Source organism: Panthera leo, chromosome B1, assembly GCF_018350215.1.
Source record: "Panthera leo isolate Ple1 chromosome B1, P.leo_Ple1_pat1.1, whole genome shotgun sequence".
NCBI classification, from domain to species: Eukaryota; Metazoa; Chordata; class Mammalia; order Carnivora; family Felidae; genus Panthera; species Panthera leo.
The window spans coordinates 28315068-28338750 of record NC_056682.1 but is presented as its reverse complement, the minus strand read 5'-3'; the positions used below and the strand labels follow the sequence as shown (position 1 = coordinate 28338750).

The 23683-nt window shown below is 41.1% G+C and overlaps 1 protein-coding gene across 1 annotated transcript in view; it reads left to right on the top strand.

The window, feature by feature from the left end:
- The window catches only part of GSR (glutathione-disulfide reductase), a 45153-nt gene that overhangs the window by 16379 nt on the left and 5091 nt on the right, over positions 1 to 23683 (top strand). Inside the window, exons 3-10 of the mRNA XM_042934455.1 lie at positions 2361 to 2449; positions 3614 to 3683; positions 6234 to 6381; positions 9308 to 9362; positions 13114 to 13213; positions 16746 to 16832; positions 18118 to 18276; positions 21753 to 21864. Coding sequence (XP_042790389.1) covers positions 2361 to 2449; positions 3614 to 3683; positions 6234 to 6381; positions 9308 to 9362; positions 13114 to 13213; positions 16746 to 16832; positions 18118 to 18276; positions 21753 to 21864 — 820 coding nt within the window. The remainder of the gene's footprint in view (positions 1 to 2360; positions 2450 to 3613; positions 3684 to 6233; positions 6382 to 9307; positions 9363 to 13113; positions 13214 to 16745; positions 16833 to 18117; positions 18277 to 21752; positions 21865 to 23683) is intronic.

The following is a 23683-nucleotide window of genomic DNA, read 5'->3' as shown; positions in this document are numbered from 1 at the left end:
CATGTGCAGGACATTTACCTTATATTTTCATAGGGCTCTACTGACTTCAAAGTGCTTTTGCATTCTTTTTTTTTTTTTTTTTTTTTTTTTATTAACATTTTTTATTTATTTTTGGGACAGAGAGAGACAGAGCATGAACGGGGGAGGGGCAGAGAGAGAGGGAGACACAGAATCGGAAACAGGCTCCGGGCTCCGAGCCATCAGCCCAGAGCCTGACGCGGGGCTCGAACTCACGGACCGCGAGATCGTGACCTGGCTGAAGTCGGACGCTTAACCGACTGCGCCACCCAGGCGCCCCAAAGTGCTTTTGCATTCTTAAAGATCAGTTGGTAATTGCCTCTTGTTTTCTAGAACAGGTTGAAGCCTAGAGTAACTTCCCTCCAGGAGGGTAGAGTGGGGTAGCAGCACAGAAGGAATCAGATGGGTAGGCCTGCTACTACCCTCATTAGGATGAGCCTAGAAGCCCAATGTGGTTCATATACAGCACCTTCTCCAGAGAGTGTCTGAGGCTATAGCATCATACATAATACAAGTTGGAAGTAAATAAATATTGCCCCTCATGAGGAGATGAGGTATAGTGATGTTTCTTTTCTTTTAAAAATTTTTTGTTTAATGTTTGTTTGTTTGTTTGTTTGTTTATTTATTTTGAGAGAGAGAGCGAGAGCAGGGAAGGGGCAGAGAATGAAGGAGACAAAGGATCCAAAGCAGGCTCCGAGCTTACAGCAGAGAGCCTGATGCAGAGCTTGAACTCATGAACTGTGAGATCATGACATGAGCTGAAGTTGTACGCCCAACTGACTGAGCCACCCAGGCGCCCCTATAGTAATGTTTCTTAAAATAACCTATTTTATTTTGTAGTACTAAGAAACCTTTCATGTGCATTAAGATAGACCATCTAGCAGATAAAATGGTTAATGCTATATTAAATGAGTTTCACCTCAATTAAAAAATAAACAGGGCGCCTGGGTGGTTTGGTGGGTTAAGCATCTAATTCTTTCTTCGGCTCAGTTCATGATCTCACAGTTCGTGAGTTTGAGCTCTGCATTGGGCTCTGGGCTGACAGCCGGAGCCTGCTTGGGATTCTGTCTCCATCTCTCTCTGCCACTCCCCCATTTGCTCTTTATCTCTCTCTCAGGATAAATAAAAATAAACTTAAAAAAAAAAAAACGGGGGCACCTGGGTGGCTCAGTCGGTCAAGCGTCTGACTTTGGCTCAGGTCATGATCTCACGGTCTGTGAGTTCGAGCCCCACGTCGGGCTCTGTGCTGACAGCTCAGAGCCTGGAGCCTGTTTCGGATTCTGTGCCTCCCTCTCTCTCTGACCCTCCCCCGTCCATGCTCTGTCTCTCTCTGTCTCAAAAGTAAATAAATGTTTTAAAAAAAAAAAAAAATTAAAAAACAACAACAGAATCCAGCAAGGCCATCAGTTCTTCATTTTTAGGCATAAAGAGAGAACGGTACAAAGAAGGAATCAAAGACTTGTCAAAAATGGAGTCTCAGGATTGTCTGACAAAGAAAACTGATAGTTTGTCATATAGAGTTCTGGATGCTATCTTGTATTCTGTTACCTTGATGATGAGTTGGCATAAAAGGCCTTTACAGATTTCAGGCTGCATTCCACAGAAATGTGCAACAAATCTTTGAGTTCCAGATGTCTAATTACACACATCGTTACAAGGACATGTTCATAGGTACTGAGTATGTGATAGGGATTTATTCTCTTAAGGTTTTCAGTCCTCATCTTTATCTCAGAGCATCTTCTAAATTACTTTAAAGCTACAGATGCAATTCAGTTTCCCAGCACCAATCACAAAAGACAGGGCTTCAGGAAGTCTGAAAGTTAAAAAGAGGGTGTAAGCAGTAATAAATTTTACTGGAAGGACTATGAGTCTTATAACATCCTGCTTTTATAGAGTTTATAAAATAGGGAGTTAATAGAAGTAATATCCCCCAACATTTCAGTAGCCTCCCTATAAAACCTGTCTGGTCATATTTCTGAACTTTCTCTTTTAAAATGTTTACTTTTAATAAATTTCATATATTGGATAAAAAAAAAATAAAAGTAGGACACTATTTAACAATCCAAAAAAAAAAAAAAAGAACAGTATTATGTGTTTGTGAAAATGTGGAAAAAGAATCCTCTTACACAGACTTGGTAGGGACGTTAATTTTTATAAACACCTTGGAAGATAATTTCACTATTAAATTTTAATAGACATAAAAAAAATGTTTACTTTTGTTTTTATTTTAAAATTCAGTATTTTTATCTGCTTTTATGTGGTTACCTTTTGTGCATGATTTCTTTTTTTCCTCAGGACTCATGCACTACTGTTGTTGCGGGATTTTTTTTTTTTTTTTACAGGTAATGTGGAACACGGCTGTCCATTCTGAATTCATGCACGATCATGTTGATTATGGCTTTCAAAGTTGTGAGAGTAAATTCAATTGGCGGTAAGTGTTAATGCTTAGAGGTTCTGTTTACCAATATTAATATTTTTCTTTCATAATTTAATGAGCCATAAACTTTTTTGGGAGGATGTTCCTGTGGTAAAGTATATATAACATAAGCTTTTGGAGGTGATGGCTATATTTGTGGCCTTAATTGTGATGATGGTTTTAGAGATATATACTTATCTCTAAACTCACCAAGTTATATACAGGAAATATGTACTGTTTTTTGTATGTCAGTTGTACCTCAATAAAATGGTTTTCAAATACACAAAGTCCATTTTAGCTATTTTTAAGTTGTCAGTACAGGGCCATTAAGTTATATTCATAGTGCTGTACAGCTATCACCACCATCCATTTTGAGAACTTTTCCACCATCCAGAACAGAAACAATGTGTTCATTGAACAATACCTCCTCAGCTCCTCCCCCCAGCCCCTGGTATCACTCCTTTACTTTCTGTCTCTATGAATTTGCCTGTTTTAGGTACTTTGTATGATATTTGTTCTTTTACCCCCTGCTTATCTCACTTAGCATAATGTTTTCAGAATTCATGCATGTTGTGACATGTTTCAGAGTTTCATTCCTTTTTAAGGCTGCATACTAGTCCCTTGTGTGCATACCACATTTTGTCTATTCATTCATCCTTCAGGGGACTTCTAGGTTGTTTTCACCTTTTATCTACTGTGAATAATGCTTGACCTACAAATCCCTGGTTTCATTTCTTCTAGGTCTGTACCTAGAAATGAAATTGCTGGGTCAAATGGCAATTCTGTGTTTAACTTTTTAAGGAACTGCCATAAACATGTAGAAGCCATCAAATTTTCAGAATTTTAGCAAAATCATTCATTTATTCAACAAATATTTATTGAGTGGCCACCAAGTACTTACGCACTGTGCCAAAGCAGCTGTCCTTATCTTCTTTACAGAAAAACATTTACATATTGTGGGTGTCTACCGAACATTTTCCTTGGAGTAGAATGAGGGTTCTCTGCATTTGGCAGGGAAAGGGGTGACTGCCTTCAGAGATACTCACTCATGGGGTTCTTATTGACTCTTCTGTGTGTGTGTCATTCTCTGCTGATAGGGGCGTTCAGGGACAGGTGCCCTACTCGCTAACTGAAAGAAGAGAATTTTGTTTCTCAGTACTGACTTAAGTTTCATTACAGTGTTATAAAGGAAAAGCGTGATGCCTATGTGAGCCGCCTGAATACCATCTATCAAAATAACCTAACCAAGGTGAGTGTGCTGGGAACTCTGAAGAAGGAGCTATTCTTTGTTGGAGTATGCTACTAATCTGACCAGACAAAAACACAACCTTCGCACATATCTCGTTTCTTTTCTTTCTTTTGCAATTAATGATTTTAGGTTGACCTGCCAGAACAGAAGTGTATGTCTCAGTAAGCCAGTCTTTTTTCTTTTTTCTTTTTTCTTTTTTTTTAAATTTATTTATTTTGAGAGAGACTGAGTGCAAGTGGGGAAGGGGCAGAGAAAGAGACAGAGAATCCTAGGCAGGCTCCGTGTAATCAACATGTCAAGCAACGCGGGGCTTGAACCCACAAAACTGTGAAATCGTGACCTGAACTGAAATCAAGAGTCAGACACTTAACCGACTGAGCCACCCAGGCACCCCTGGCCAGTCTTTTTTCTACAGAGTGGGCAGTGCATGCTATGATTGGTGGACCAGGTGTCACAGCATGGCTGTACCTTGAGTAGGTCTGGCCCTCCAGTTAGTTCCAGAAACCAAAAACACAAGAGATTGATGTACACAACAATATGCTAGTTAATTCATTAAAATCAGAAGTACCGTCTGGCTGGAAAGTTGTCGTTCATTTGTTCACAGCAACCTCGTCCTTGGTGACTAGATCTGCTCAACAGACCAAATTATGGCTCAGACAGTTGCTTCTGTGAACGAAGTCTGATTACTTTGCCTAAGAACACTGGGCAAGGGTGTGTCTGCCTTTAGCAAATCTATATGGTCCTTTGTTAGTCTGAGGCTTTTTCTGCTTTAGTGCTTAGGTGTCGTACTTCTTCAACTCGGGACTGCTGGTGGCATTGATAAATGGTGCACCTTCCAGCTGTGCTTTTTCTTGACAGCATATTTCCCACCACCCTTTGTTTGCCTTTGTGGTTTCACTTTGCAGTTTCTAAGATTTCTGCACAGCTTGGATTATATTTCAATCTGTAGATTCTTAGTGATACTTGGGCCACCATAGTCCCATGGCAGCATGTTTATAAATCAATTTTTAGGATGAGTTACTTCTATAGATGGCTAACCTCATATATTTTTAGGTCAATTCTTCTTCATTAGGTTTATTTTTTGGAGGGTGATATTTTCTGACCTTACTCCCCAATTCAAGGGAGAAATATTTGGGGCCTTCAGTGCCCTCTACACTGGTGACAAGAGATTTTAAGGCTGTTAGACATGGTAGAGGTACCACTCACTATACTAAAACATCCACATCAATTTTTTTTTTAATTTTTTTTAATGTTTATTTATTTTTGAGACAGAGAGAGACAGAGCATGAACGGGGGAGGGTCAGAGAGAGGGAGACACAGAATCCGAAACAGGCTCCAGGCTCTGAGCTGTCAGCACAGAGCCCGACGCGGGGCTCGAACCCACGGACAGCAAGATCATGACCTGAGCCGAAATCGGCCGCTCAACCAACTGAGCCACCCAGGCGCCCCCAATTTTTTTTTTTTAAATGGAGCAAGCTAAAATACTTTTGCAGAAGAGACAGGAAAATCACTCAGAAAACAGCAAAAAACAAAACACAACAAATCTTGGTGTCGTAGAACTTAACTATGTGTGACCTTATGGGAAAGGAATTACAGTTGATGCACAAATTCTGAAGAGGAAAGGAAACCTTCTGTCAAATATCTTAGGAAATGAAAATAAACATTGTATCAGTTCCTCCCCCAGATGATTGTTATTGCGGGTTGACCCATACCCTTTTTGTCTTCTGAAGGAAGGTTTCTCTTGTGGCTTCTGGCATTGATCTCAAGTCAGCTTGGCTAAAGCAGGGCATCTATAAAACAGACCTGAAGGGCTGTTTGGAAAGGAGGAAATAACTTAATTCAGAACCAAGCATGTTCCAAAATGTTAAAACATGCTATTTTGTGATCAGGCTTCCACGATTCCATTATCCTGGTAAGTCGCCCACATTTGCTTGCCAATGCATGTATCATGGCTTCAGAAGCTTGCCAGCAGTCCCTAGATGGAGGCCCTGGCTCAGAGGATGCCAGAGTCTGCATTCTCAACATCTCTAGCATCGAACTTCATTGTCATGTTTCTGGTTCTTCCATTTTGTTTAGGAAAACAGAAGCACTGCATTTTCCTTCCTTGGCCAAAATATCCCTCTTTTGCCTCTACTCCCTTCACCTTTATCCTTTGTCTTTCTCGGCCTTCTGTCCCTCCTCCAGACACGCCATTCTTCAGTGTGATTTCATTGCAAGTGAGGAAGACCTTCTCCCTCAATTCCCGGGGACAAGGATGTAGCGTTTTTCCTTGTGGAGGTGATTTGCACATGTTTTTATTTTTCAGTCTCTGGATTTTGGCCCAAGATAGCATCTTCTTAAGGTACACTTCCAGCAATCAACTGGCAACCCCCTTACCTAAGTATCAATTAACAGAAGTTCTGCAGAAACTTAAAACATTAGAGAGCTGTCTTGGCATTGGTAAATGTAAAATCCAAATCCTCTGTAGAGAAATGGAAAGAGCTGATAAGTTGCCACAGGTGTTTTTATGTTGAGAACAGGCTAATGTCGATGTCACGGTTCCTTTTCCAGTCCCATATAGAAATCATCCATGGCCATGCAGCATTCACAAGTGATCCCAAGCCCACAGTAGAAGTCAGTGGGAACAAATACACTGCTCCTCACATCCTGATTGCCACTGGTGGCGTGCCCTCTCGTCCTCAGGAGAGCGAGATCCCTGGTGAGTCTTCTGAAGGCAAATGCTTGTTGGTAAGAGTCAAGAGGAGTTTACTGTTGTCTTCAACCTTACAAGCCATGCCAGGGGATCTGCCTATATCAGTTCTTTCTCTTGGACAAGGCCACACAGCCATGAGAGAAAGTCTCTGCAGAACCTAGATGTAATTGGGGTAAGTGGTAGCTCGTGATGGGGTGAAGAAAGATATTTCTTCTAGCTCCAAACGCATACATACTACAAGTAACACAGGAAGAAAAATCAGCAAAGAGTCTCTTCCTTTCCTTCTCAGCATGGCAGAGATTGTCATCTGCCTGAATTTGTCACGTGGATTGTTATTTACAAGACAGGTCTTGAGTTACTCTTTTGCTCAAGGGAGTGAAATCTTGTAGGGATGAAACTTAATTACCTGTTAAGCCTCTGTGTGCAGTTTTCTTACATAGAGAATTCTAGAATTAAAGTAGTAAGTATTTTCAGGTAGTCATATTTGCTCTTGCATTTTGTGCACACAGGGATGAGCCATGAACATACTGCCTTATTCTGACGTAAGAAACATTGTTCATGTCTTTCTCCCCAACTAGATTATAAGGTCTTTCTGGGTGGTGATCATAGCTTATACATATTCTGTATTCTCCCTGGATTGGCTTCAGAAGACTCGTGACCAATCTGAATTTATATGGGAAATTTTGAGCGTATGTGCATTTATGTGTTTTATTCTCTCTGAGGAGAGGATCCAAAACTTGCCACCGGTTTTTAAAGGGGGTTCATGACTCCCAAAAGGTCAAGAACAACTACCATAAAAGATAGTAAGATGCTGTTCTCAAGTACCTTAAAATTTAGTTGGGAAGATTGGACATAAGCATCCTAATATGAAACAGTCTCCAGGATTGATAAGTCAAAAAAGCAAGGTGTGGAACAGCGTGTGTAGTATGCTCCAATTTGTGTCTTTCTGAAATTTCTGAAAAGGCAGGGAGACTATACACACACTGGAATATGTGTGGAAGGATACTCTAAGCCCTGTCATGCTGACTCTCTGAGGGTCCTAGAGGTTGAGGGTGGGAAGGACTTCTGCTTTTCACTAGATGCTCTGTTGTGCTTTTTGGATTTTTAAGATACATACATTTATTAATTTAAAACCTGTAATAAAAACAAATGCAAAGAAATAAAAGGTAAGTGTTCCAAGTTTTGTTCTCTTTCTTTCTAAGTTTTATTTTTGAGAGAGAGAGAGAGCAGGGGAGGGGCTGAAAGAGAGAGAGACACAGAATCTGAAGCAAGGTCCACATTCCAAGCTGTTAGCACAGAGCCTGATGCGGGGGCTCGAACTCATGAACCATGAGATCATGACCTGGCTCAAGTTGGACACTTAACTGACTGAGCCCCCCAGATGCTCCCCTAGATGGTGTTTTCTAGGCAGTGAGCCTTGGGTTGTTCACAGGTGGGACAGATTACTAAGGGATGGCATAAAGCAAAACAACTTACCAGGAAAGGGGCTCACACACTGAGCGGTATATGCTGAGGAAGAGGAAGACCGAAAGAACCAGTGGGTAATAAAGATGTCTTCGAAGGACATTCAGCCAATTCAACCAGTTTTTCCAGCACTGAAGTTCTGGGGGCAAATTCATTAAGCTGAGACTGGAAGAGGGTCAGGGCCAAATTGTGGAGACTTACAGAGTTAAGTGAAGGAATCTATAATTCATGACAACTGGGTCAAATAATGGTTAGCTTATAAATAGGGTAGTGACAAGATCTAAGTGATAATTTTAGAAAACTAATCTGACAGTGACTTACAGCGGAGGGAGATCAGTTTAGGAAGCTGTCACAGTAGAATGTACAGGGGGTGAAGACATGGTTACGAAGCCCAGCATTAGCATCTGACCTATACGGGAAAAGCTCAGTTCTGCAGACAGTTAACTGAGCCACTGCTCCATGCCAGCATCAGAGAAGAGAACGGGCATAACAGACTCTGAGAAGGGAGAGTCAGGTACTGTATTTCAGGACACATTACAAAAAGTGTATTCATCACACCTGAAATCAGGATGTGTCTTTTCATCATGGTGCCTTGAATTTAGCAAAGTGCAAATTTTTTTTTCTTAAATATTTATTTTTGAGAGAGAGAAAGCTCAGGGGAGAGAGCTTTTTTATTTTGAGAGAGAGAAAGCTCAGAAAGCTCTCAGAAAGCAGAGAGACAGAGAGAGACAGAGGATCTGAAGCAGGCTCTTGTGCTGACAGCAGCAAGCCTGACGTGGGGCTCAAACCCACGAACCGTGAGATCGTGACCTGAGCCAAAATTGGACACTTAACCGACTGAGCTACCCAGGCTGATTAGATATTGTGGCGGACCCTTGAGAGAAGGAATCACAGATTGACAACTTAGGACTTCATTTGGATTATTGGTGGAAGGTGGTCCATTTAACTGAACTGGTGAACTTGAGAGAGGGATACGGTTGGAACATAAGGTTTAGTTCTAAACGTACTGAGTTTGAGGCAAAGTAGAATTATGTGGCAGGGCAGTTAGAAATATGGGACTGGAACTTAGGGAGAAGGTCACAACTAGGATATTTGGAAGTCATCTGCAGTGAGGGAAGAGTTGGTTGAAACTTTTGAAGAAAAATGGAGAAGAGGGTTGAGGCTGAGCCAAGGGGCAGGAGAGCGAAGCAGAGCTGACAGACAGTCTATTCATGACGGCCAAGAAGATCCTAGTTCCTCAGAGAAATGTTAAAGGTGGTTATTACTGCTCTTTTTTTATTCCTAGACAGAACAAAAATGTGCACTCAGGGAAGACTGGGTTGGGAGGTTCCCAAGTGGAAACTTGGATAAAACTTGTTGAAACAGAATGTGATGGCTGAGAAAATGTCCGGGTCCTGTACAAAACGTTGATGTCGTTTTACAAGAGGAAGCTCAGTCTATGTGATCTGTATTGCATTTTCCTATATAGGTGCCAGCCTAGGAATTACCAGTGATGGATTTTTCCAACTGGAAGAATTGCCTGGGTAAGTTGGTTTCCTTCCCAACCTCAGTGTTCCTTCTTCCTCAGTCTCTCTAGCTAACATTTCTTCTTCCTCCCCTTCCCAACCATTAAATGCAGGCATTCCTTGAATTGTCTTCTCCTACTTCTCTTTTTTCAACTTTGGGTATCTCATCCACTAATACCCCAGTGAACGACTTGGATCTTTCATTGCACTTTTTTGGACCAGAATCAAATATAGGGTGGTTTTGGAGAATAAATAGTAAAGTCCTAAAATGATCTTCTTTCTTCACCTGGATACAGCATCAAGTGATAATGTGTCTCAAGTAACTGATTCTGGTTTCCAAAGCAGCTAGTGCAAAGGGAATCTCCATGAATGAAGGCTTTGTCACTGTCACAAAAAAATAGGTTTTCTGAATTTGTCCTTTATGTGTGTTTGTCCAAAACCTTAGTATAAATTTGTCATGGATTTAGATACATAGAGAAAAAAATATACTGAGGAAGATTGTTTCTCTAATTTGAAGAAGCTGCCAGTTGCGGGTTTTCTAGATGGAGGGAGCTTCCTTTCACTCCTGATAAGCAAGGACATGTAGGGGCTGGAGGAGGGACCCTTTTGGCCCAGGGACTGGCCTTTGTCCCCTTCTGAGTAGCACTCACGCTGGAATCAGTATTGCTCAATTCTGCTGCTCCCTCAGTGGTGCTGCCAGTCCAGTTGAGGTCTTAATCCTGTGTTTTTCTAAAGGCCTTCGTGGAGGGTGACTAATGATCCATGTCTATGCCTTTACCTTTAATGATCTGGAGCCACAGTTAATAAGGGGCAGGAGGGCTTCTCTGCAGTTCCATAGCTGCAATGAAAACCTCCCATTGAGATATTTGGATCAGGCCATCTTCTGGCTTTGAGAAAAGCACAGTCTTTTTAGATTTGCTGTCTGCAGGGCATACAACTATGTTAGAGAACAGCTTTTCTTCCCTCACGATCCACCCTGTACTGTTTGGTTTTAGGATTGAATGATGACACATGTGAGAATGTTCCCATAAATGTGGTCATGACTTGTCATGTTTGGATGATGTAAGTCAATCTAGACTCACCCTCAGAGAAGCTTCTTTATAGATACTTGTCCATTAAAAATTTTTAAATAAATGATTTAGGGGTGCCTGGGTGGCTCAGTTGGTTAAGCGTTGGACTCTTGATTTCAGCTCAGGTCATAATCTCATGGTACACGAGATCGAGCCCCATGCTGGGTGCTGCCCTGACAGTGTGGAGCCTGCTTGGGATTCTTTCTCTGTCCCTCCTCTGCTCATGTTCTCCCTCTCAAAAATAAATAAACATTTAAAAAAATTCTAGCGGGGTGCCTGGGTGGCTCAGTCAGTTGAGCGTACGACTTTGGCTCAGGTCACGATCTTGTGGTTCATGAGTTCAAGCCTTGTGTTGGGCTCTGCACTGACAGCTCAGGCCTGGAGGCTGTTTCAAATTCTGTGTCTCCCTCTCTCTCTGCCCCTCCGCTCCTCACACTCTGTCTCTCTCTCAAAAATAAACATTAAAAAAAAATTTTTAATACTACCAATACAAATTTAATAAATGAATGTATGCATTTTAGAAACAAAAGACTCTGGGAACATAGGAACTGAATGAACAATTTTTTTTCTTCTTTTTGTAAGAGTCCTTTATCATTGTTAATTTGGTAAGTAAGTAATTAAAGAAAGAACAGATTCTGTAGGTAAGGTACCCTGTGCTATGGGCTGTATGATTCAGTTTTTGCCCTCATTGGGCTTTTTTTTTTAAAGTTTATTTATTCTGACAGAGGGAGAGAGAGAGAATCTCAAGCAGGCTCTGCACTGTCAGAACCCGACACGTGGCTTGAACCCATGAACTGTGAGATCATAATCTGAGCTGAAATCAAGAGCCAGATGCTTAACCAACTAAACCACCCAGGCACTCCCTCATTGCACTTATGGTTGGATGGAGGCCGGGGCATTGACCTGTGGAATGTTGTGGTCCAAGTCGTTCCAAGGGCCATAAATGATGAGACATGCTCTGGGAACTTGGAGGATATAAGATCATTTCTGGGGGATACTAAAGTGGTAAGAGGTAGAAGAGAGGTGCCTCTGGGAGCTGAGAGCAAAACACTGAGGTCACAGTTCTCTGAAGAAGCTAGCTTGTTTACACCTGTTTCTTATATGTCCCCTCTGCTTAGAAATATCCTCAACTCCTGTAGGAGCTGCTCATCTTTCAGGAATCCAGAGTGTTTTCTGAGTCCTCGACCCTGCACACACTAACTGGTGACTCTGTGCTTTGGCACATGCCGGCACGTGTCTCCCCTCAGGAATTCCTCTAGGGTGGGAGCTGCTACCCACCCCGCCTAGTACAATGCTTAACCAAAGTAGTAATGATAAGTGTTTGGGGAAGAAAAATGGGTAAGGGGAAGAAGAAGGGGAGGGAAGACCCAAAGAAAGGAGAAGAGATCAAGTATAGTAGAAAAGAGGGAGGTAGCACTGGAAGAAGAACTGTTCATCGGTTTCCAGGCTATGTAGACATTTCTCTTGTCAAATCCTGGGTTGTGAGATAAGCTGACTTGCAACCATTTGGGTTCACACTTCATCCTCTATCTAGATCAGAGCCTTCTGATGGCACAGACTCACCACATGGATACCTTACCATTAGAAGGTGGTAAAGAAGAGTTTCCTTTGTTCTTCCCAGATGGCCTATGTCTTTAAAAATTTTTTTTAATGTTTATTTTTTAGAGAGAGAGAGAGAGAGAGAGAGTGTGTGTGTGTGTGTGTGTGTGTGTGTGTGTGTGTGTAAGCAGGAGAGGGGCAGAGAGAGAAGGAGACACAGAATCCAAAGCAGGCTCCAGGCTCTGAGCTGTCAGCCCAGAGCCCAACACTGGGCTTGAACTCACCAACCATGAGATCATGACTTGAGCCAAAGTCAGACCCTTAACCGACTGAGCCACCCAGGTGCCCCCAGATGGTTTACTTCTTATCCAAGCGTTATAAAGATGTTCGAGGACTGTGCTTAAAGTGTTCAAGAACTCCAGCCTTGAATGGGATGGCTCTGCACTTACCTTGTAGGCTGCAGCTTGGAAGTACCCTTCGTTGCTCTAGGCCCAGGATCACCTTCTCCACCACTGATTCTGACCTCTGTCAGCATTTATCTAGTGTTTAAGATGCCTTCTTAGACCAAAATTTATGCAGGGAGTCTAGTTTTAATTCAGACCTGACAACTTAAATGGCTTGCTTTAATTGGCCTTTAACCTATTGCAAAGATTGGTAGAATTGAATAATGATCAAGGAGAAGTTCTGAGCAGGGAAGAATTGTGGTGAGCATGTTGCCAGTTTTAGTTTTAGGTGCAAAGGTCCCTCATGAGGTATCATCTCTAGTGTCAGGTTTTTTTTTTTTGTTTGTTTTCTCTCTGAAGAAATGAGGCTAAAGAACTTTTAACAACTAACAATCTATTTCCCTTCTACAAAGGGATATTTTCCATGTAAAATTGCCGTGTAGTATCCAGGATTGAATCTTGGAGCAGCAAAAGGAAATGAATGGAAACACTGGTGAAGTCTGAGTAAAGCTTGGAGTTTAGTCAATAGCAGTGTACCAATGCCAATTTCTTAGTTTGGGTGATTGATACATGGTTATGCAAGATGTTAACTTGTAGAAAAACTGGGCGAAGTGTATACAGGATGTCTCTGTGCTATCTTTTCAAGTTTTCTGTAAATCTAAAACTGTTCCAAAATAAGTTTATTTACAAAAATATTAACCCTCTATCTCATTTTAGTCGCAGCGTCATTGTCGGTGCGGGTTACATTGCTGTAGAAATAGCTGGGATTCTTTCTGCTCTGGGTTCAAAGACATCGCTGATGATACGCCATGATAAGGTAAATTCTGTCCTTTTCCCTTCCCTTTGCTTGATGTTAATCTTTTAAAAGTCCACACTTAAAATATTCTATGTTGTCATTAAATATTAGGGTCCAAAGCATGTGGAGGTTGGTTGGTTTGTTCTGTGTGAAACCACAAAGGAGCTGTTGAATTGGGCCTCATGTCCTTACCAGCTGCCAGTAGATGATAATGATTTTCATTTCATCAAACTGGTTGGTATTTTTTTCATGAAGTGCTAGATAATATCAGGTGCCTTAGTAAGGAAACATGCAGGCTTAAATATAAATATTAGTTAAATTGAACAGACTGTCGGGTTAATTTCTTATCCTGGAAATCAGTTTCACATGGTCAGGAGGTAGTGTTAGATTATTAACACTCAGTCAAAAAAATTTGCTAAATTCTTTGTATTAAAAGAAAACCTACCAAACCTACATGCACAATTGTGTTCATGGCAGCATTATTCACAATAGCCCAGAGGTAGAAGCAACCCAAGTGTCCATTGACAGACAGATGAATACACAAAATGTGTATATCTGTGCAATGAAATATTTTTCAGCCTTAAAAGGAAGGACATTCTGACACATGCTCTAGCATGGATGAACTTTGAGGACATCATGCCAAGTAAAATAAACCAGTCACAAAAAGATGTATCTGATGTGATTTCCACTTACATGAGGTATCTAGAGTAGTCAAGCTCAGAAAAACAAAAAGTAGAATGGTGGTTGCCAGGGGTTAGGTGCAGAAAGAAATGGGGAATTGTCTAAGGACAGGAGAAAAGTTTGGGAGATGGGTGGTACCACAAAGTGAAAATACATAACACTACGGAACTGTATCTGTAGAAATGGTTGAGTTGGTAAATTTAATGTCATGTATTTTTTACCACAATATAAAGATAATAATACTAGAGGCAGCTTATAGATCATCTTATTGAAATGCCATTGATAGATGAAATTAAGACCAAGCAAGGTTTTGTGACTATTAATTAGCATCATAACTGAGAGTCAGCTAAGATCTTAGAAAGCCCAGGCCAGTACAATTGACCCTTGGACAACTTGGGGGTTAGGGGTACAGACACTTTGTGCAGTGGAAAATCTGAGTGTAACTTTTGACTCCCTAAAAACTAATAGCCTCCTGTTAACCTTGACATGAAGCCTTACCAATAACATAAATAGTCAATTACCATATTTCATAAATGTGTTATGTATATATTTTTTAATGTTTTATTTTTGAGAGACAGTGTAAGCAGGGGAGGGACAGAGAGGGGGGGTGAACAGAGGATCCAAAGCAGGCTCTGTGCTGATAGCAGCAAGCCCAATGTGGGACTTGAACTCACGGACTGTGAGATCATGACCTGAGCCAAAGTCAGACGCTCAACTGACTGAATCACCTGGGCGCTTCCTGTATGTGTATTATATATCAAATCCTTAGAATAAAGTATGCTGGAGAAAAGAAAGTGTTACTAACAAAATCCTAAGAGAAGGTCACCTGGCTGGCTCAGTGGGTAGAGTACATGTGACTCATGATCTTGGGGTTATGAGTTCAAGCCCCACATTGGGCGTAGAGCTTACTTGAAAAGAAAAAGAAAATCCTAAGAGAAAATACATTTACAGAATTGTACTGTAAAGAATCTGCATATAAGTGAACCTATGTAGTCCAAACGTGTGCTCAAGGGTCAACAGTTTTTTTCTGCTAAAATGCAGCCTCTGTGTCTTACCTGGTGAAGTGTTACTTTATATTTTTAAATTAATCATGGAAATACCACTGGATTTTGGTACAGTACTAGAGCTTTCAGAGACCTGTTTGAGGCAATAGCAAGAGTGTTGGCCTAAGAATCTAACTGACCTTAACAAGCATGTGACTTGGGTAAGTCATTTAATGCTTCGAGGACAGGATTTATCAGATCCCTAACCACTCAGATGCTATGGTTCTAATTCTTGATTATTTGAGCAAATAGAAGGAGACAAGGGAAACTGATAACCCAGGTCAACATATACTCGAAGGAACTTTCTCTTTGCCTTTGAGACTTGTCATATAATTAACCCCCGGGAGAATAAGGAAACAAGCTGCAGCAGTTTGCCAATAGAGTGCATAATTCCTGCACTTGGAAAATAGGCTCATTTGCATCTGTACTTGGCCTTCCTGCCCTCCCTAAACCCCAATGCATCAGGCTTATTCTCCCTCTTTTCCCTGTCCTGGTATAACTCCGTTTTAGAACTATCCTACGAATGACTCAAGACCTCCCACCTTTTTTTTTTTTTTTAAGTTTATTTATTTTGAGAGAGACAGACAGACAGTGCATGTGCATGTGCACGAGTGAGAGGAAGATAGGGAGAGAGAGAATCTTAAGCAGGCTCTGCACTGTCAGCACAGAGCCCAACACGGGGCTCGAACTCAAGAGCCGTGAGATCAGGACCTGAGCCAAAGTCAGACGCTTAATCGACTGAGCCACCCAGGTGCCCCAAAACCTCCCATTTTTACCCTGTCTGGGGTTTGTCACAAAGAAATCTCCAAGGCCATGCTCTTGACTCTTCTGCTTAGATAGGAGATTTTGCTAGAGAGATCCTCCCTTAAATCATATCAGAGTGGAAGCTGCCCTGGAATACTGAAACAGGAAGGAGAATTTTTGGTCCCAAGATATAATTATGGAAAAGAGGAGCAAGTTTGTGAGGAGAAGGACATGGCAAAGATAGTAGAAGCCTGAAGGTTGCCTGTTTAACTCTAAAACTGGAGTTGGTGAAGTCAGACGTAATACAGACATTGGTGGTGACGTAGGAAAATAGATTAAAACTCTACTTACAATACGGCTGTGAATGAAGAAAGAGATAGGAGGGAGGATACTGATACTTGGCTCCCAAGTTTGTAACATATCTTTTTTTTTTTAAATTTAAAGCCAAGTTAGTTAATATACAGTGTAATAATGATTTCAGGAATAGAATTTAGTGATTCATCACTTATATATAAGACCCTAGTGCTCATCCCAACAAGTGTCCTCCTTAATGCCCATCACTCCTTTAGCCCATCCTCCCACCCACCTCCACTCCAGCAGCCCTCAGTTTGTTCTCTGTATTTAAGAGTCTCTTAATGGTTTGTCTCCTTCTCTGTTTTTGTATTATTTTTGCTTCCCTTCCCTTATGTTCATCTGTTTTGTTTCTTAAATTCCACATAGGAGTGAGATCATATGATATTTGTCTTTCTTTGCCTGACTTATTTTGCTTAGCATAATATATTCTACTTCCATCCATGTTGCTGCAAATGGCAAGATTGCATTCTTTTTGATCGCCAAGCACTACTCCATTGTGTGTGTGTGTGTGTGTGTGTGTGTGTGTGTGTGTGTGTGTGTGTATACACACCACATCTTTATCCATTCATCTGTTGATGGACATTTGGGCTCTTTCCATACTTTGGCTATTATCTATAGTGCTGCTATAAACATTGGAGTGCAGGTGCCCCTTTGAATCATGTAACGTATCTTTAATCAAATTTTATTCCTTTCCCACCACCCATCCCTCTGGTGGCTCTGTTTGTATACAGGTACTTAGAAATTTTGATTCAATTATCAGTTCAAACTGCACTGAAGAGCTGGAGAATTCTGGCATAGAGGTCCTGAAGTACTCACAGGTATGCCCAAGCCCAGGTCACGCTGATAGCCCTTGGTCCTCTGTATGTTGTGAATCACACTTTCTGCTTTCGGCTTCACCTGAGTGTTTTATAAACACAAACTCTGTGTCTACCCCCACCAGTGGTTCCCTTTCTAGACTACTACCAATTCTTTTCTTTATCCTACACAGCTGTATTTCTCAATATATTAGTGAAGCCAAGGTATAAAAGATTAAAAATCTGGTAGTTGAATTTAGTTAGAACTAAAACTTCATTTTTTTTGTGCTCAAATGCCTTATTGAACATCCTTAATTTCCGAGTTTATATTTTGAGGAAATAATATTATGGAATCTATTTTTAAAGCAGACCCTTTTGAATTTTGCAGATGGATCAAATTATAAAGTACTTTACTTCTTAGGGAATCACTAAATTTCAGAATTTTCCTGGAGCATTAGGCTTATAAAAGCATTTTTCTCCCATGGCTGCCCCCTCTCGGCGATGGTCCTATCGAGTAAAATAATAAATGTGAACTTGCTTTATGAATTTGTAAAAGTACTAAACTGGTAGTGGGGTCAGCACCCTTTAGGATCTTTACTAAACCACATGCACCAGCTTCTCTGACTCGACTGTCACCTTCTCCTCATTCTGATTAAGAACATCTAGGAGAATATCACTTGTGGGGTGTGAGGAAGTGTCTTAGTGATGCTACTACAGCCCATTTCCTCCCCACGCTGTAGTTGCGAGTCACTGTGCTTATATTTGTGTCTTAAATTTTTATCACCATTTTTAAGAGGCACAGTTTAAAATACCTTGTTTTTAAATTTTTTTAAGGATTTATTTTTGAGAGAGAGAGAGAGAGAGTGAGGACGTGAACAGGGGAGGGGCAGAGAGCACAGGGGACAGAGGATTCCAAGCAAGCTCTGTACTGACAGTAAGAGCTGGATGTGGGGTTTGAACTCATGACCTTTGAGATCATGACCTGGGCTGAAGTTGGATACTTAACCGACTCAGCCACCTAGGCACTCCTAAAATACCTTGTTTTTAGGCTGAAGTGTTAGGGTGTTGACACGAGCTTCCAGCTGACATTTCTGGCCGTTGGCTGGGTGATTTGGGCCACCTTAGGAAACCGTCTTGGCCCCTGGGAGTTGCCATGTTGGTGGCCTTTGGGCAAAAGTGAATGTGTCAGCATGGAGGATCCACATGTAGGATTCAGTGGGGATCTTTTAAATGTTAAGGATTCTAGTTTCCTCTTTGCTTTCCTTCTTCTCTCCCTATCCTCAATTAACACAATTTTATTTGCCAATAGGTCAAGGAAGTTAAAAAGACTTCCTCAGGCTTGGAACTCTGCATGGTTACTTCAATTCCTGGTAGGAATCCCACCTTGACCACGATTCCAGATGTTGACTGCCTGCTTTGGGCCATTGGGCGGGACCCAAATTCCAGTGGCCTGAATTTGAACAAAGTGGTAAGTTGACTTAGTCTAGCCAAAGCATTCTTTTTTTTTTTTTTTTTTTAATGTTTATTTATTTTTGAGAGAGAGAGAATGGGAGCAGGAGAGGAGCAGAGGAGAGAGGGAGACACAGAATCTGAAGCAGGCCCCAGGCTCTGAGCTGTCAGCACAGAGCCCAATGTGGGGTTTGAACCTACGAACCATCTGAGCCAAAACCGGACGCTTAACCGACTGAGCCACCCAGGCACCTCTAACCAAAGCATTCTTGAATCTGTTAGCAGTTCTGTGTTCTCCAAAACATGGCCGCCTAAACTTTGGTGGGTTCTATTAGGTTTGTTTCTCTTTATTTCATGCATCCAGTTTGTCATCAAATCCCATTGCTTCCCATAATTGAAAAAAATTTTTTTCCCTTTTTAGTATTGTCACCCTACATCAGGTCTCTGCCACCTCAAATTTAGATTGTCCAGCAGTGCCCTGACTAGCCTCTTCCTTACAGATTTCCTTTTTACTATGATACTTATCTCTTTAAAGCCCTGTAATTATTCCTTATTATCTGCGGCTCTAATCTCAATGCTGAGTATGTCAGTCATCCTGGACATTGTAGGCGTTTGGGAACGGATGTGGATGTGAAGCTGATCTAACAGGGTTATACTTAACATTCTTACTTTTTTTTTTTAAGCTTATTTATTTGTTTGAGAGAGACAGACACAGTGTGAATGGTGGAGGGGGTAGAGAGAGAGAATACCAAGCAGACTCTGCACTGCCAGCATAGAGCTTGACTCGGGGTTCAGATCGCAAACCGTGAGATCATGACCTGACCTGAAACCAAGAGTTGGTCACTTAACCAACTCAGCCACCCAGGTGCCCCTTTCTTAGTTGTTGTTTTAAATTTTTTTTTAATGTTTGTTTGTTTGTTTTGAGAAAGAAAGAGCCAGGGAGGCGCAGAGAGAGAGAGAGAGAGAGAGAATATACGAAGCAGGCACAGCACTGTCAGCACAGAACCTAATGTGGGGCTCTATCCCACAAACTGGGAGACCATGACCTGAGCCGAAATCAAGAGTCAGATGCTTAACTAACTGAGCCACCCAGGCGTCCCTGTTCTTTTAAATTCTCAAGGGAAGCTTACTGCAGTTGCTTGGGGTCTAGGTCCCAGAGTTGGACCCAATTTTGAATCTTAGTTCTTTTTTTTTTTTTTTAATTTTTTTTTTTAACGTTTATTTATTTTTGAGACAGAGACAGAGCATGAACGGGGGAGGGTCAGAGAGAGGGAGACACAGAATCTGAAACAGGCTCCAGGCTCTGAGCTGTCAGCACAGAGCCCGACGCGGGGCTCGAACTCATGGACCGCCGATCATGACCTGAGCCGAAGTTGGCCGCTTAACCGACTGAGCCACCCAGGCACCCCATTGAATCTTAGTTCTGCTACTCACGAGTTACATGTTCTTAGGCAAACAGCTTAATTGCTCTTAAGTTTCAATTGCTTCATATAAGTATAGAAATAAAAATAGTACTTGTCTTACTGGTTTATAGAGAAGGGTATATGATGAGAAAGTGCATGCAGAGTAAATAGTTTAGATGCTGGTATACAGTATGAACTCAGTCCATGTTAATCAGCTGCTTTTGTTATTGATGACGATTCTCCAGATACTCTGTGCCACTCTACAAGTAATAATAGGATTGCTTTATGTTTGAGGTTTATGTATTTGATGGAACCTCTTGAATGGTATGTAACATTTTGATTTGTGTTCTAATATTAATATCCTGTATCATGTAGATTCCTTTTTCATTTCCTATAAGGTATTTTTTAGCATTTTCTTTTTTTTTTTTTTAATGTTTATTATTTTTGAGAAAGAAAGAGAGGGGGAGAGAGACAGAGAGCAAGCAGGGAAGAGGAAGACAGAGAGGGAGACACAGAATCAGAAGCAGGCTCCAGGCTCTGCGCTGTTAGCACAGAGCCAGACGTGGGGCTCAAACTCACAGACTGCGAGATCATGACCTGAGCTGAAGTCGGCCACCCAACCGACTGAGCCACCCAGGCACCCCTTAGCATTTTCAAAAGTAAACTATCCAGAAAGATGTTTTCCTTCTTTTTAATCTTACTATTTGATGAAATTTAGTAAAACTGGTTTTATTAATATGAAAACAGACAACAAGTCTTCCAGGTTTTTACCTTTCAAGAGATATTTTGTCATTGTACAGATACAGGCAGTGGTAGGTCCAGTTTTCAACTATTTGCTGAATCTTTAAAAAATGAGATAAAAGTTTTCAGCCTCACTCAATGTTAAGATACAGTTGTATAATGCAAATGGAATTATTACTATGTGTAGGTCTTTTCAACATGTTACTAACCTACTTTAATCTTGCTAACTCTTTGAGAGGTAAGGACGAGGCAACCAGGAATAACACAGAGATAATAATCGGTCCACCAGGCTGTAAACTCCACGGGGCAGAGAGCATATCTGTACTTCTTATTACTATTCACAGTGACTAGGTTAATGCCTTATTTGTACCAGAAACTCAAGTATTTGTTGCTAAATGGGTGGCTATACAAGGTCCCATAGCTAGTAAGTGGCAGAACTGGGATTTGAATCCAGGTCTCTCTCCTTCTAATGTTTATACTCTTAATTACTGTGCTACCTACGTCCACTGTCTCTTTTCCCACCTGGGAGTTTATACACCTGGGATCTGCAAAGCCATCTGCTTGGAGCAAAAATTTAACTCAAGATACAGGGGAAAAAATTTGGTAAAGAAAATGTCAGTATGTTTTAGAATGCCAAACTTACTCGGATTTTTAAAATTAAAATGGTAAGCCACAGGGTGCCTGCGGTAAGCATCTGACTCTTAATTTCAGCTCAGGTCATGATCTCATGGTTTCGGAGTTGGAGCCATGCTGACAGAGCCTGCTCTCTGTTTCTGTCTCTGTCTCTGTCTCTCTCTTTCTCCGCTCATGCTGTGTCTGTCTGTCTGTCTGTGTGTGTCTCTCTCTCTCTCTCAAAACGAATAAGCTTAAAAAAGAATTTGTTTAAAAAATAAGTTAATTAAATTAAGTTAAAATGGTAAGCCTCCAAGAAACCTGCTTTTGATGACTGCTTCAGGCTGTCCCCTCTAAGTTATGAGTTAGTATGCTTCAAGAGGAGCACTTCAGTGGAAAGAGTTTTAAAAGCAGTCTTCGATGGACTTAGCAGCTATAGGAGGTAGCGCATCTGTTAGCTGAGTGTTTCCTTTTCACGCTTACCTGGTTAGTTGAATTGTATTGCAAAGGCAGGTTCTGTTAAACACCCCCAAATTGGATAAAGTATTTACATTTTTAAATTAAGCAAAAGATCTGAACTTGCCTACTTGTTGAGATGTTTTTCATCTTGTGGTCGAGGGTTGTGGGTTTTAGAGATTCGGGCTGAAGAGGTGTTTGAGATGAAGTAGATCCAGAGGTTTGATCTTCCATTTTTTGTGGAGAGGCCAAATATTTACATGATATCCTTTCAATGTTTTAGGGGATTCAAACTGATGATAAAGGGCACATCATAGTAGATGAATTCCAGAATACCAGCGTAAAAGGTGTCTATGCAGTTGGAGATGTGTGTGGAAAAGCTCTTCTCACTCCAGGTATTGTTTCCTCTTTTCTTGGGTAAGAGAGGCTCTGTGTGTCAATGTAAAACTGTTTATATAACAGTCAAATCAGCTTAAGCAAAGTGTCTTTTTTTAAAAAAAAAATTTTTTTTTAACGTTTTATTTATTTTTGGAGAGACAGAGTGCAAGCAGGGGAGGAGCAGAGAGAGAGGGAGACACAGAATCCAAAGCAGGCTGCAGGCTCCAAGCTGTGAGCACAGAGCCCAATGCAGGACTCGAACTCACGAACAGTGAGATCATGACCTGAACCGAAGTTGGATGCTCAACCAACTGAGCCATCTAGGCGCCCCAAAGTGTCTTTTTTTTTAAGTTTGTTTTTTATTTTTGAGAGAGAGTGAGTGAGCAGGGGAAGGGCAGAAAGAGAAGCCCAAGCAGGCTCCACACTCTCAGCACAAGCCCGACATGGGGCTCAAACTCACAAACTGTGAGATCGTGACCTGAGCTGAAAGCCAGAGTCAGATGATTAACTGACTGAGCCACCCAGGCACCCCAAGATGGTGAGTGTCTTAATGTTGTCAAAATAATAAGAATGTACTGAAATAGTCTGGTACCTTATGTTTTCTGAATAATATTCATTTTTCCTTAAAAGACTTTAAAAGTGCTTAGTGAAGTCTGAAATTGTTACAGAGATGATGTGACCACCCTCTGAAGAGTGCTTAAGTTAGGATCTGAGTTACATGTGGTGACAGTGGAAGAAAGTGGCTTTGGGAATAAGTAATTTAGAGTGACATTCTTATATGATTACTTAGTCTTTCTTTTTAAAGGTTTTTATTTATTTTTTTAAGTAGCTTCCATGCCCAACATGGAGCTTGAATTCTTGACCCTGAGATTGAGTAAGAGTCATGTGCTCTACTGACTGAGCCAGCCAGGAACCCGAATTGTTTAGTCTTGATGTGACCAAGATTGACTCACCTCCCCCAATCCCATACCTCAGTTTACTTTCTGAGTTAACTGGCACCATTTCAAGCTCTTTGTCCCACCTTTATAAGCGCCTGCTTTCACTCTGTACCCCTTGTGCCCCTGTGGTACCTTACCAGCCTTTCCAAAATGGCCCGGGCTCTTTCCTCAGAATAGAGATTTATCCCAATCTAATACCCAAAGCCTTTTAGCCCTTTTAGGAAGTTCTCTTAACAAAAGCAAAATAACAAGCAAAGTTTCAAAAACTTGATAACATAATCTAATAGTCAAAAATTATGTCAAAGTGAAGAGAATTTCTTATGTATCCGACTGATATCTTATTTTGGAAAAAAAACTCAATTTGAAATCAGCAATATTAATAACTGATGCTTTTACTGAATGCAGGCATTTTTTTCTAAATATAGAGATAAAAACAGGCTAAGGGGAATAAACTTAAGTCAGAAGCAAAAATAATTTAAAAAAATTTTTTTTAGAGAGAGAACATGAGAGGGGTAGAGGGAAAAAGAGAGAGACTATTAAGCAGGTTCCACGCTCAGTGCGGGGCTTGATCCCATGACCCTGGGATCATGATCTGAGCCAAAACAGAGAGTTGGGACGCTCAACTGACCGAGCCACCCAGGCACCCTAGAAGTAAAAATAATTTTTAAAATAAACTTAAGGGGTGCCTGGGTGGCTCAGTCGGTTGAGCATCTGACTTCGACTCAGATCATGATCTAACGGTTTGTGAGGTCGAGCCCCACGTCGGGCTCTGTGCTGACAGCTCAGAGCCTGGAACCTGCTTCAGATTCTATCTTCCTCTCTCTCTGCCCCTTGCCTGCTCACACTCTGTCTCCTCTCTCAAAATTAAAGAAACATTAACAAAAATTTTTTTAATTAA